General features: G+C 56.3%; 1 protein-coding gene and 1 non-coding gene across 5 annotated transcripts; one reads left to right on the top strand and one right to left on the bottom strand.

Moving 5' to 3' along the window:
* The first annotated feature begins 329 nt into the window (after positions 1 to 329).
* On the top strand, positions 330 to 401 carry TRNAP-AGG (transfer RNA proline (anticodon AGG)). Its single transcript has one exon. It is a non-coding gene; the product is annotated as a tRNA-Pro (tRNA).
* A 1,144-nt stretch (positions 402 to 1,545) lies between these two features.
* Positions 1,546 to 11,928, bottom strand: PNP (purine nucleoside phosphorylase). 4 transcript variants are annotated; one of them, XM_006266565.4, is made up of 6 exons: positions 11,836 to 11,928; positions 8,603 to 8,772; positions 8,368 to 8,471; positions 7,991 to 8,166; positions 3,370 to 3,560; positions 1,546 to 3,163 (listed from the first exon to the last, which is right to left on the bottom strand). In XM_006266565.4, exons 1-6 carry the CDS (start codon positions 11,853 to 11,855, stop codon positions 2,946 to 2,948), a joined length of 879 nt encoding a protein of 292 aa, XP_006266627.1. In that variant the 5' UTR covers positions 11,856 to 11,928; the 3' UTR covers positions 1,546 to 2,945. The 4 variants fall into 4 exon arrangements, with proteins under 4 accessions (XP_006266627.1, XP_019335001.2, XP_014465478.1 ...); XM_019479456.2 differs by lacking the exon at positions 11,836 to 11,928 and adding an exon at positions 11,135 to 11,218; XM_014609992.3 differs by lacking the exon at positions 11,836 to 11,928 and adding an exon at positions 8,943 to 9,053.
* Between the last annotated feature and the right edge of the window lie 1,231 nt (positions 11,929 to 13,159).

Here is a 13,159-nt window from a genome sequence, read left to right as displayed (position 1 = left end):
GTCTGCATGTCGTTTGCTTCTTGCGTTCGGTGGCAGGAAACGGATCCTTGTTGGTGGACTTTCTTCTTTTTGCACATGCAAATGTAGCCCTTTCTCCGCCCTCCCCATCAGCTCCTGTCTGCAGAGGGCTGGCATTTGCTGTCCTGTTGGGACCCCAGAGACTCATCAGGTGATGCCATGACATGACACGTGTGCGGCACCGCCGGAGGAAGGGCCACAAGCAGGGGTGGAAGAGCTGGGGGTGCATTGCAGCTGGTGGGGGTAGAGGGATGCTGCTGAGCAGGGAGGAAGAGCACAAGGGGCGTTGCTAGGAAACCACTCCATCAGCTGGCTCGTTGGTCTAGGGGTATGATTCTCGCTTAGGGTGCGAGAGGTCCCGGGTTCAAATCCCGGACGAGCCCAATTTTGCAATTTTTCTCCCACAAACTTTGGGGAGACGTGATTGCTTTTATTACATCCACTCCATGCTTGGAAAAAGGGTCTTTGGGCCAGAGGAAGCATGCTGCCCTTGATGGATGATGCGGAAAGGCACCGTGCTGTGTAAAACGTGTCTTCTGATTGCATTTTCCTTTCCCTGGGCAGCGGAATGACATCATCTGTAATGAGCAGTGCAATTCCTGACATTACGTCATGTTGGAGGGGCGAGAAAAAAAGAAATCTCCTGGAATAGCTTCAGTCAGAGTTGGCAACTGGAGCTGGTGCTTCCCCAGCGGAGATGGCAGATGGCAGAATGAAACCGTATGTCCCGACGCGTGGGTTTGCAATGGTAGTACGATTTCAAAACCTGGCTCCAGCTGGCAGTCTCTGGGGTTGGGTCAGGTTCTTGCTTGGAGTAGTAAGACGTGCCAGGCCTATATCCTGTGTGAAGCAGCTTGGATTTCTTTTTAATTTTAAATAGACTTCCCCCTTTTGAAGGAGGCAGAAGTATGCACAGCTCACCCTAGCAAACTGTAGCAACAGGATCTTGATTAAATGCACTATATTCGGTGCTGCTGCTTGCACCTTGAGCGATAGCGTTTCCTGGGAGCGGGCTGGTGTCGCCTGCATCAGTATCCTTCTTGCCACTGCGGGTTGTTACACCGTCGAGCAAACTGCTGTACCAGGAAAGAGGAAGGGGAAGCTTTGGCAGGGCTGGAATTGGCCGGGGTGGGGTAGGGAAATGCTGAAGGACCTTTGAGCAGACTGGGGCGTCAGCCATGAGAAACCGCCACGTGCAGCGCTGCCCACGTGTGAGCACCCCTTGCTCTGTGGGCTCCAGCCAAATGTTGCGTCCTGGTACAGCTGACTTGCTGCCCTGTGCCTCCATGGCCACATACAGAGCCCACCCAGCAGGGCTGCCTCCCTCAGCCTTTTGCAAGGCTATCTTACTGGCCTCTGCTGCTACTGACACTGGCCAGCCATGGGCCCAGCTTTCCTGTCCCAGCACTGGTTTGCTGCACGTGTAAGTAGGCTATTACATCCCCTGGAGGTATGAAGTCCAGCCCAAGCCCTGGAACGTCACCACCTCCCATGAGACCTGAACCTTACAAAGCAATTCACATGAGAGACTTTGCACTTATTGCTTTATTTTAACTGGTGTTATAATTAGCCAGGGCTACAGCTTCTTAAATAAAATGAAAGTGCCATATGCTGAAACAGTCCTTTGATACGATCGGTTTGGACTGGGGTGGGGATTCAGCTCTCCAGCAGCTCTGGGGCACCCCACCGACAAACTTAAGAGCAATTGAAAATGTAACTGTTGTACGGAGACTGTGGTAATGGTAAAGAAGGAGGAATGTGAAAAGCAGGCTAAAACCAGCTGCACAGCTAAGGCCTAACCCCAGAGAGGCAAGACATTCATCTCCTATAGCCAAGGTGGAACAAAAGGGCTTTGGTCCCTTTGCCAGTGGGCACCAGCTGCAAGCAGGAGTGGATATAACACACACATACATCACGCCATCTCCTCCAAAAGGGACCAAGGTACCCCTGAAAGTAAGAGACCCCAACTCTTCATGAAACCAAGGCACAAAAGCCACCCATTACTGCTCTCGGGACCTAAGGCAGAGTTGTCTCTGATAGACAGCACTGCATGATCCCAGAAGAGCCTGCCCACATCACGCACTCTGCACACAATAGGCAAGTTCCTGAAAGACTGGAGTCCAGATCCTCCTAATGCTTGCAACTCAGGTGACACTAGCAGGGCAGCACCAGATGCCCATGGACACTGCTGCCCTCCCATGCATGCAAACTGGCACTGTTGCCTAAAGGCTTGAGCTCAAGTGATAGCAGCCAGTGCTCCTACGTGCCCCAGCACCCAGGTTCTGTTCCTGCTGGTAAGCCCCAAGGAGGAGGCTTGCTGCAAAGGCAGGGAGGGGTTCGGGCTAAGACACCTAGTTGGACAGGAGAGCTACAGGCGCCCAGCAGGGCACAGCATGACGCCAAGACTGAGAGAAGCGGAGGGGGACGTGAGCGAGACACCAAGATGAAAACAGGGGGATTTTTCCCTCTGCGTGGGAAGCAGCAGCTAGAATGACAGAAGTGTTTAGGGTCAATCACCCTTTGCCTGGGCTGGATGCATCCATCAGTGCAATTAGTGACAAGGATGCCTCAGGAGAAGGAAATCTGGGGGGGAGATCGACCTGCTCAGCAGAGAAGAGACCAGATTCTCCAAGGACAGACAGACAACAGCATTCTGGGAGGCTTGCAGATAAAAGCAAGTCTCCAAGTGGCAGAACGAACTGGGAAGCTCATCTAATAACAAAGACTAAGGACAGAGAAAGGGACAGGCAGACTAAGAGACCAGACTGCAGTGTCCCAAAGTGAATGAACATCCGAACATCCTCAACCAGGGCTGGTTCTGGTGCTCAGAGGCAGCCTAACAGTTCACCGGAGGGGGAGGCTTAAACAAGATTTGGAGAATTTCAGTGCCTAAACAGGAGAGGGAGGGGGGCACAGGCATCCCCTGCCTATGCCAAGTTGTTGTTGCTCTCAATACGCTGCACCAGCTCCGAGACAATCTTCTCCAGCATCTTGGCACTACCAGAGCCGGCTTGCAGCACCTCTGTGTGGTTGGCTTTCTCCTGGCTGGTGTAGTCGAGCACCGCCTTGTTGGTGATGAGCGAGAAGCCAAAGACGCGCAGGCCACAGTGTCGTGCAACAATCACCTCGGGGACAGTACTCATGCCTAGGGAGAGAGCACGAAGGAGGTTAGCCTGCTGAAGGCAGACGGCCATGTCCCTCCCCTTAAGCCCTGCTCCCTCTTCTCTCCCCACTATGCATTCTCCAGTGCTCCCCTCCATCTCTCTTCCTCTGTTCTCTGTCATTCATTCTTTCCCTGTCCTTCCATCCACCTCCTCCTACTCCTCTACCTTCCCCACTCCTTCCACTTACCCACAGCATCGGCCCCCACACGCTGCAGGAAGCGACACTCAGCGATGGTCTCGTAGCTGGGCCCTCCAACTGAGCAGTAGACCCCTTCATGCACACTCTTGGCATGGCCCAGATCCCTGGCCACAGCCAATGCCAGGCGCCGCAGGTCTTTGTCATAGGCATCTGACATGGGGGGGAAACGTACCCCAAAACTGCAGAGGAAAGAAGGAAGAGAAGTCAGGGGGAAGAAGGACAGATAGATAGGGCTCCCCTTAGGACACACATATGGGAGGGCAAGTGCATCTACAGTCCAGCATATCTATCTCTATATATCTCTACCTCTATATATCTCTATCTCTATTTCTGTCTCTGTACATCACTCATAGGGTCTGGGGCTTTCACAGCAAACACAGTGAGAGGTGGTGGATCTCTCTCCAGCCCATTTTGTAGCAGTCATGGCTCTGCACAGCCGGGGCAGATGAGCCCAAGTCAGAGCCCCTGGCCATGCCCCGCCGCAGGGCTGGCTGGAAGGGGAGGCAGAGGCCTGAGCTCTCAGAGCGGGACCCTTGCCTCTGGGGTATCAGACCCCAGCCCAAGTTGGGACAGGGAACTGGGGATGGCTCAGGCTCAGCTCCCAGCTCTGTGACACGTGGGTCTGAGTCCCTGCCGGGTCCCAAGCGTGAGCGGCTGGCCCAGCAGTCCTCTCCCCGCCTGTCCTACCCAGGGGCTGCTTGGAGCCACAGGTGGCTTGTCCTGGCAAGCGCCCATCAGGCGTGACTGCCCATGATCAGCACCTGTCCCACCGCTCCGCCAGGGACCCACGGCTCCCAGCTCCCTGCAGCTTTGGTGCAAGTCCCTGGCCACTGGCCCTGCCCCAGCAGAGGCCTGTGCAGCATCCTCGCACCGTACCTGCAGCCGCAGCCCCGCAGATGGACGTGCCCGTGTGCAGCCACAGGCCCTGCTGTGCTCCAGGTAAGTCGGGCACGGAGAGACTGGGCGCAGAAGGGGGAGGCAGTGCAGGGGGTAAATGAGGCCTGACGGCTGGGGCTTGCAGAAGCTGCCTGTGGCGGGCTCCTGCCAAAGGAAGAGGGCAGGCAATACCTGTGCCCACCCCGGAGCCTGACTCGCCTCCCAGGCTGCCTGACCTGGGCGTAGCACTCCACCACATTGCCTCCAAAGTCAGGGTAGATGTACGCCCGATAGCCTGGAGACCTGGGATCACGGCTCTGCTCCAGGTCAGGTCAGTCTGTCTGCCATGCTGCAGAGGCTCCTGGGTGAGGTACTGCTGCTCTCACCTAGCTGGACCCATTCTCCTGCTGGGAAGTGAAAAATGGAGGTTTGGACCCAGGACTAAAACCAACAGACCGCGGCACCTCAGGCTGGGGCTGTAACCACTGCACTTTTCGAGGCTCTCACCTGGGGGCACTTAGTGCCTACCAAGAGGAACCAGCTCAACAGCAGACATATATTAGTTCCGAAAACCCACAGCCAGTGTTTCCAGTAGCCTGGTGGGCCAAGTCCCACACTGGTATGTAAGAAAAACTAGAGTTCAATCCCTGATAAGGGAAAAGTAAGTCTTTTGGTGTGAACAGTGTGACTGAGGTGGGAAGAGAGAGTTAAAGACTCGTGTCTGTTTATCTTGACTAATGCAAGGCGTCGTTCAGAGGCACCGAGTCAAGAGGTGCCTCTGACAGCTTTGTTTTCAGCAGGACTTGCTGGCCCGGTGGGGAGAGTGCTGGCTTAAACCCTTGGTGTCATGAGTTCAAATCCTATTTTGACATAGTGAGCTGGTCTCCTGGGCAAGTTCTTTACTCCCAGGGCCCCTGACTCTTTCATTGCTGTGGCCAGAGGCACTGAGATAAGAGGCGCACCCAACAGGTCTCCAGGAAGGAGAGCTTGCTGGCCTTGTGGGTGAGGCACTGCCTTGGGACACTGGAGGCATGGGTTCTAGTCCTGTGTGCGTCTGGGCTGGTGAGTGATCCTGAGTGAGTCGAAGACCCATGGCCTGGGTGCCCCCCTAGCTGTGCTGTTTGAGCGCACAGCAGCTGGGGTTGGCTCCATGCTGCTGCTCAGCATGACTTTGTTGGCACAGGACCTTTTGGAGGTCACGGAGAGGTCGCCCGGGTCTGGGGGCGTCCAGTTTTGGCACTCCAAATGTACATGTACAGTGTACAGTCGTCCAGGTGAACGTAGAAGTCCACGTCTCTGTTACTGATTATGTGTATGCCTTTTAGTCACTGGGAAGCTCAAAACCAGAGACGTGGACTTCTACGTTCACCTGGACGACTGTACACTGTACATGTACATTTGGAGTGCCAAAACCGGACGCCCCCAGACCCGGGCGACCTCTCCGTGACCTCCAAAAGGTCCTGCGCCAACAAAGTCATGCTGAGCAGCAGCATGGAGCCAACCCCAGCTGCTGTGCACTCAAACAGCACAGCTAGGGGGGCACCCAGGCCATGGGTCTTGGGCTCACTCAGGATTACTCACCAGCCCAGACACACACAGGACTAGAACCCATGCCTCCAGTGTCTCAAGGCAGTGCCTCATCCACCAGGCCAGCAAGCTCTCCTTCCTGGAGACCTGCCTGGTGCGCCTCTTATCTCGATGCCTCTGGCCACAGCAATGAAAGAGTCAGGGGCCACGGGAGTAAAGAACTTGCCCAGGAGACCAGCTCACTATGCCAGGATAGGATTTGAACTCATGACACCAAGGGTCCAAGCCAACACTCTCCCCACCAAGCCAGCAAGCTCTGCTGAAGACAAAGCTATCAGAGGCACCTCTTGACTCGATGCCTCTGAATGAGGCCTTGCATTAGTCAAGATAAACAAAGACACGAGTCTTTAACTCTCTCTTCCCACCTCAGTCACACTGTTCACACCAAAAGACCCATTTCTCCCTTATCAGGGATTGAACTCTAGTCTTTCTTACATACCAGCGTGGGACTTGGCCCACCAGGCTACTGGAAACACTGGCTGTAGGTTTTCGGAACTAATATATGTCTGCTGTTGAGCTGGTTCCTCTTGGTAGGCACTAAGTGCCCCCAGGTGAGAGCCTCGAAAAGTGCAGTGGTTACAGCCCCAGCCTGAGGTGCCGCGGTCTGTTGGTTTTAGTCCTGGGTCCAAACCTCCATTTTTCACTTCCCAGCAGGAGAATGGGTCCAGCTAGGTGAGAGCAGCAGTACCTCACCCAGGAGCCTCTGCAGCATGGCAGACAGACTGACGTGACCTGGAGCAGAGCCGTGATCCCAGGTCTCCAGGCTATCGGGTGTACATCTACCCTAACTTTGGAGGTGATATGGTGGAGTGCTACGCCCAGGTCAGGCAGCCTGGGAGGCGAGTCAGGCTCCGGGGTGGGCACAGGCACTGCCTGCCCTCTTCCTTTGGCAGCAGCCCGCCTTAGGCAGCTCCTGCAAGCCCCAGCCGTCAGGCCTCATTTACCCCCTGCACTGCCTCCCCCGGCTGCGCCCAGTCTCTCCGTGCCCGACTTACCTGGAGCATGGCAGGGCCTGTGGCTGCACAGGGGAACGTCCATCTGCGGGGCTGCGGCTGCAGGTACAGTGCAAGGAGGCTGCACAGGCCTCTGCTGGGGCTGCGGGTCCCGGCCACTAATGCCCAGCCGTGGCACTTGGGCACGAGAGGAGGGCCCAGGGCCAGCTGCACTGCGCGGTCAGGAGTGCTCACGAGGCTCGTGACAGATGTTGTGTGTGAGTGGTGAGTTATGCTCTGCTCGGTTACCTTCCGCATGAATTAGATGATATGTGGGGCGGCAGGGCCAGTGGCCGGGAACTTGCACCAAAGCTGCAGGGAGCTGGGAGCTGCGGGTCCCTGGGGGAGCGGTGGGACAGGTGCTGATCATGGGCAGTCACGCCTGATGGGCGCTCGCGAGGCTTCTTCCCAGGACAAGTCACCTGTGGCTCCAAGCAGCGCCTGGGTAGGACAGGCGGGGAGGGGACTGCTGGGCCAGCCGCTCACGCTTGGGACCCGGCAGGGACTCAAAGCCACGTGTCACGGAGCTGGGAGCTGAGCCTGAGCCAGCCCCAGTTCCTCGTCCCAACTTGGGCTGGGGCCTGATACCCCACAGCAAGGACTGCCCTCCGAGGGCTCAGGCCTTTGCCTCCCCTTCCAGCCAGCCCTGCTGCAGGGCACGGCCAGGGGCTCTGACTTGGACTCAGGTGCCCTGGCTGCACAGAGCCAGGACTGCTACAAAATGGGCTGCAGAGAGAGCCACCACTTCTCACTGTGTTTGCTGTGAAAGCCCCAGACCCTATGAGAGATATACAGATATAGAGACAGAGATAGAAATATACGGAGATATATACAGATAGAGATATCCATAGAAATATAGAGGTAGTGATGTATAGAGATAGAGTTATATAGATATATAGAGAGATGTACAGAGATATATAGAGATAGAAATAGAGGAGCTGTAGTCTCCTCTAAGGAGAGAGATCTCTATCCCTATATATCTGTATAGATGTCTAAGCTGTAGTCTGGCCTGGACACCTGGGCCCCAAGACATGTTGGGACTAAGACCCCTGGGTGCTGATCACCATGGAGACAGGGAGTAAAGGAGGCAGGGGAAAGGCTAGGGTGCCTGGGAGTGCCGGCTGATCCCCAGGTGCTGGGGAAATGGCTCTTACCTTTCCTCATTGGGCCCCACCAGGGGGTTGATCCCAGCCAAGCCTGGCATGTTAATGTGGTCACGGATGATCATGATGTCCCCCACATTATATTCTGGGTTGAGGCCACCAGCTGCATTGGTGACAATTAGTGTCTCCACCCCGAGCAAGTGGAAGATCCGTACCGGGAACGTCACCTGGAAGAAAGGTGGGGGGTGAGCAGGATCAGGTGTGCCCCCTCATCTGAAACAAGCAGTTCTAGTGACAGGTGTTGCCCTTGGCCTTGAGCTTTCTCTCTCCTACCCCAAAACTCTTCCAGTGGCCCCCATTCTCAAGCCACACAGGCTTCTGCCAGCCCAGGGTCCTTCCCTCCACTCCACACCATGTCTGCCACTCACCTTCCACAGGGGATAGCCTTCATACATATGGAAGCGACCCTGCATCACCACGCAGGGCTTTCCAGACAACCTCCCAAAGACTAGCTTTCCTGCATGACCTACGACTGGAAAGAGACAGCAAAAAGTTAAACTCAGCTTGATTTCCCACTGTACAGCACAGCCTCCCCTTCCCCATCTCATCTTCTCCTGCCCTCTCACACATTATACAGTCCAGTTGCTCCTTCATCCCAAGTACCTGTGCTCTGGGGGAAGTTGGGGATGTCCGTGTACTTGATCACCACTTGATCCTTCAGTAGACTGGCCAGGCCCCCGAGGCCTGAGCCACAGATAACAGCCACGCGAGGCCGCTCTTTGGTGTTGGCCTGGAGCCATTCAGCTGTCTCCTTGTACTGCTCGTAGGTGTACCTTGAAGACATAATACCAGCAGGTAAAGAAGCGACCATAAACCATCCTGCCTCAATCTCATCCCATGAGATGCAAAGTCTCTCCCAGGAGCTCTCTTGCGTTATGTCTCATTCCCATTCTTCTCTTGAGAAGCCACCCTCTTCCCTCACCCTGTTTGCAGAGACAGACACCTTTTCCAATACGTCATTTCCTCCCATACACCGGCAGCAACAACCTTTAGGATGAAACCAGGCTGACACTCAGTAGTCCAATTACCCAATAGTCTGGGGAAAGAGATTTACAGCAGCAATATCTGCTGCAACTTGCCTGGAGCCAATCATGTGACAGGAACTTGAGATGTGTAAAACAAACCATAATTACTAATGTAATAGGAAGCACATGCAACCCAAACAATATTTGCCTTCTTGGGTTTTTCCGCCCATATCCATCCTTTAACTGCTCTCAGCTGAGATTACACAGCAAGGACATCCTGAGATGGACTCATCCAAAACTCAACAGAAACCTCCACCAGGGGAAAAAACATTCTGTTCTGTTGCTGGGTGGGTGTAAAGCAGCTTCAGCTTAGCTCTGGCTAAGCATCCAGCTGGGAATCTGGCCCACAGTCCAATAACCCTCGTGCTTGGGTGAGTCCAAGTAATTAGCTGGGTTAAAAAGCCCCATGACCCTCATGTTCACAGGAAAAGGCAGAAAATTTGATTTGCTGTGATGATAAGTTTTGTAAGGCACTGTCTGAAGCTGGATGAGTCCAATGAGAATTGAGCCAGGAGGGGGGCACCCAGCTGGGGTACTGGGACCAGCACTATGCATCCCCCAACTCCACTCCCTGCAGCACAGCAGCCCCCACCACTAACTGCAAGTGGAGAACACCACCCCCTCCCCAACCAGAGTTTGCACCTTGCTCCCTGCAAGAAGGCCACTGTGCGGTCAGCACTAGCTGCCAGGGGAGAGCACTCCTCTCTAGAGCCAGCCCCTTGCACTGCACTAGGATGCTGACATCAGTGCAGGCCCCAAGCAGCAGCGACTCACGTGGACCCCCCACCCACACTTTGCCCCTGCTTAGCAAAGACTCTGAAGTGAGCTCTGAACAGAGTTGGACGTCTGCTCCTGCCTCCCATAGTCCCAGAGCAGCCACCGGCACATGCAGCAACTTGACAATGAACCCAACTTCATTGGGGGATCCCCTGTGGGAGTAGGACTGAAAAACACCCGTCTTCTGTAAAGGACTCATTTGTCCCTGGGGTCACAGAGAAGGACTTTGATCCAAGACTGACGGACACGTGTTTTAGGAATGCATGGAATCATAGGCTCCGGGACAGGGGGCAAGATCACATGCGTGTGGGTGGGGGGGAAAGTGAGGGGAAGAGTTTTCTTGCTACTGGCATCTTCCCCAGTCAGTTGCTTGCCATCTAGGATGGCAGCTGAGTGGCAGAGTCTGGGGGAAGTTGGAAACACTCTCAGAAAATGCTGCCTTGCCAGAGACAGGGAGGCAACCCATGAATCCTGGCTCCCACACCAGCCCACTACTTTAGCTAGCTAGACCCCACTGCCCTCCTCTAGCTAGGGATAAAATCCAGTAGCCCAAGCCCTGAGCCCCTTCAACACCTTCCTCACCTCTACCCAGCTGCACTCCCCAACTCCAGGGCTGGGCGCGAGCAAATCTCTCCGATAACCACATGGAGAGGGTCAGATTGACAAGGCTGCCAAGCTGGGACCTCTCACAAAGGGGAGGTCCCATCTGTGACACTAGAAAAACACTGATAAAACCATGAGAGTTTTATCTGCTGTAGAGGGGAACCAACTGATCCATCCCCTGGGAGTAAAGAAGAGTCAAAACACACTCGGCAATGATCCAAGTGGTTATGCCACTAGTTCCCCCAGCCCCACAGACCTAGCTGGCCAGAGCTCTTCTCCGCCGTCGGCTCCTGGGCACTCACAACCCTGCCATGCAGGCCATTCTCCACAATTGCTCAGGAGGGCAAAAGCAGAAAGCACTAGGATGGGCGCCATGGGGCACTGCTCTACTGAAGGGACATGGACTGCCAGAGACAGGAGGGCATTGCATAGCTAGGGGGAAGGACAGGGACAGATGCCCCCCTCCGCCCCCAGCAGAGACACATACCAGACCAAGCTCATTAACCCCTAACTGCCAGACTCCCAGACTGGGAGAGAGCTGCTCTCCTAATGCATAACCCCCCCACCTGGCTCTGCCCTGACCCATATCCGCCCTTACTCAAGTCCTTGCCTATATGCCGCCTCTCACGTCCCTGCCCTGCAGCTGACTCAATCCCTGCCCTGCAGCTGACTCAGTGTTTAGCCACACCGGAACATAACAATGTTGGGCTGGTCCCAACAGCAACGGGACCTTCCTGATGCCACCCGGCTTTGCATAATCCGGGCAGGGGGAAGGGGTGCAGTCAGCAGAGCGGCGCAAACACAGGCTCCCGTCTCCATAGCAAGCAGCAACTTCTTTTCCTTGTGACCCAAGAGCCCCGCGAGCGCCCTTCCCCTCGCCTCGCCTCGCCTCGCCTCGCACACCCTTGTTAATGAATGACAGTTTAGCTTTCCTTCCCAGCACAAGCCACTGCCGCACCTCCCCCAGCACCCCGCCCCGCTGCCGGGCGGCAGGAGAAGGGCCAGCGCACAGGCTTTGTTCGGCTCCGCAACGCGGGATGCCAATTGGCTACAACTCGAGGGTGTGAGCGCCACTGCACATTCTCATTGGCCGCCTGCCCAGAGCCGGCTGTGAAGTCACAATTGGGAAGGGAACAGAACGTTGCGGGGACCCGCGCCGGCGGGAGAGGAGGGATGGGATGGGGAGGGGAGGGGGTCGAGCTCTCCCCAAACCCTGCTGCCTGGCCGGGGGACCCCGCTGGCACCTGAGCAGAGCCCGCCCTGCCCTGCCCTGCCCTGCCCCCGGACACCTGCCTGTCCTATGCCCGTGCCCATGGGGGAGTCGCCGGCTGCCCCCCAGCAGCCCGGGCTGTACACCCCCGCATCTAAGCGTCTGCCCCGCCGCCCCCCCAGAGCCGGAGCCCCGCTCCCGGCCCGTCCCGGCGACCGCACCTCTGCTCCGGGCGCGCCATGCTGCTCCGCGTGTCCCGAGAGATGTGGGAGCCGATCCCCCACCGCGCGCGCTAAGACACCTCGCGTCACCCTCGCCGCAGCCAATCGGCAGCCGCCCGGCGTCTCCATGACGACAGGCTGGCAGGGGACCGCGGGCGGGGCTGGGGGCGGAGCTTTGGGGCCAGCTGGACCCCGCCGGGCTGGAGGGTGACCAGAGCTGCAACCCCCCCCCGCAGCACTGCCGCATCCAGCGTGCTCCTGCTGTACCTGGGGCACACCAGAGCGGGCCATCTCCTAAAAGCATCTCTGACCCCGGTGGTCTTTCCTGCCCGAGTGCAAGCAGGGCTGGCCCCCACGATCTGCGCCCCCTAACATCTTTGCAAGGCTGAAAGCCAGGCCCTTCCCAACCCTGCACCCAGCGGAGAAACCACAGACCCACTCACAAGCCGTGGGTGCAGTCGTGCAGCTTGGAGGGAATGCTGCAAGCCACCCACGTCCACATCGTGGAGGCCCGTTCCAGACTCACATGATCACTCAGGTCACACCTAGTCCGACCCTTGCTCCGAGCAGGACCAGCCCCACCTACATCATCCTAGCCAAGGCTTTGCCTACCCAGGGCTTAAACACCTCCAAGGATGGAGATTGCACCACCGCTCTGGGTAACGTGTTCCAGCACTTTACTACCTTCCTCATGAGAGTTTTTCCTAATATCCAACCTCCCTTCCCTAATATCAACTTCCCTTGCTGCAGCTTGAGTCCATTGCTCCTTGTCCTGCCGTCTGCCCCCATGGAGAACCAATCCTTTTTCGAGCTGAAGGGTGCTATCAAATCCCCGCTCCGTCTTGTCTTCTCCAGACTAAATAAGCCCAATTCTGTCACCAGTCCTGTCCCCCAGCCCCCCAACCATTTTTGTTGCTCTCCAAGGTGTCCACATCCTTTCTGCAGTTGAGGTGGGGGGGGGGGGGGCACAGCTGGACACAACACAGGACTCCAGATGTTGCCTTCCCAGTGCTGCATAGAGGGGAAGAATCACTGCCCTTCATCTGTTGGCAGCACTCACTCCCCTCGGTGTGCAGGCATTTAATACCCTTCCCACTGCATAGAGGGGAAGAATCACTGCCCTCCATCTGCTGGCAGCACTCACTCCCCTCGGTGTGGAGGCATTTAATACCCTTCCCATTGCATAGAGGGGAAGAATCACTGCCCTCCATCTGCTGGCATCGCTCACTCCCCTCGGTGTGGAGGCATTTAATACCCTTCCCAGTGCTGCATAGAGGGGAAGAATCACTGCCCTCCATCTGCTGTCATTGCTCACTCCCCTCGG

The sequence above is a fragment of the Alligator mississippiensis genome, chromosome 7 (genome assembly GCF_030867095.1).
Source record: "Alligator mississippiensis isolate rAllMis1 chromosome 7, rAllMis1, whole genome shotgun sequence".
Classification (NCBI taxonomy): Eukaryota; Metazoa; Chordata; order Crocodylia; family Alligatoridae; genus Alligator; species Alligator mississippiensis.
This window is presented reverse-complemented; position numbering and strand designations above follow the sequence as displayed.

Excerpts from the sequence above, each read along its gene's own strand:
- PNP (XM_006266566.4), bottom strand. The coding sequence starts at position 8,810 with ATGGTCGCTTCTTTACCTGCTGGTATTATGTCTTCAAGGTACACCTAC. Across the intron at positions 8,167-8,367 it reads AAGGCTATCCCCTGTGGAAG|GTGACGTTCCCGGTACGGAT; the intron begins GTGAGTGGCAGA and ends CCTTTCTTCCAG. Across the intron at positions 3,164-3,369 it reads TGTGGGGGCCGATGCTGTGG|GCATGAGTACTGTCCCCGAG; the intron begins GTAAGTGGAAGG and ends CTCTCTCCCTAG.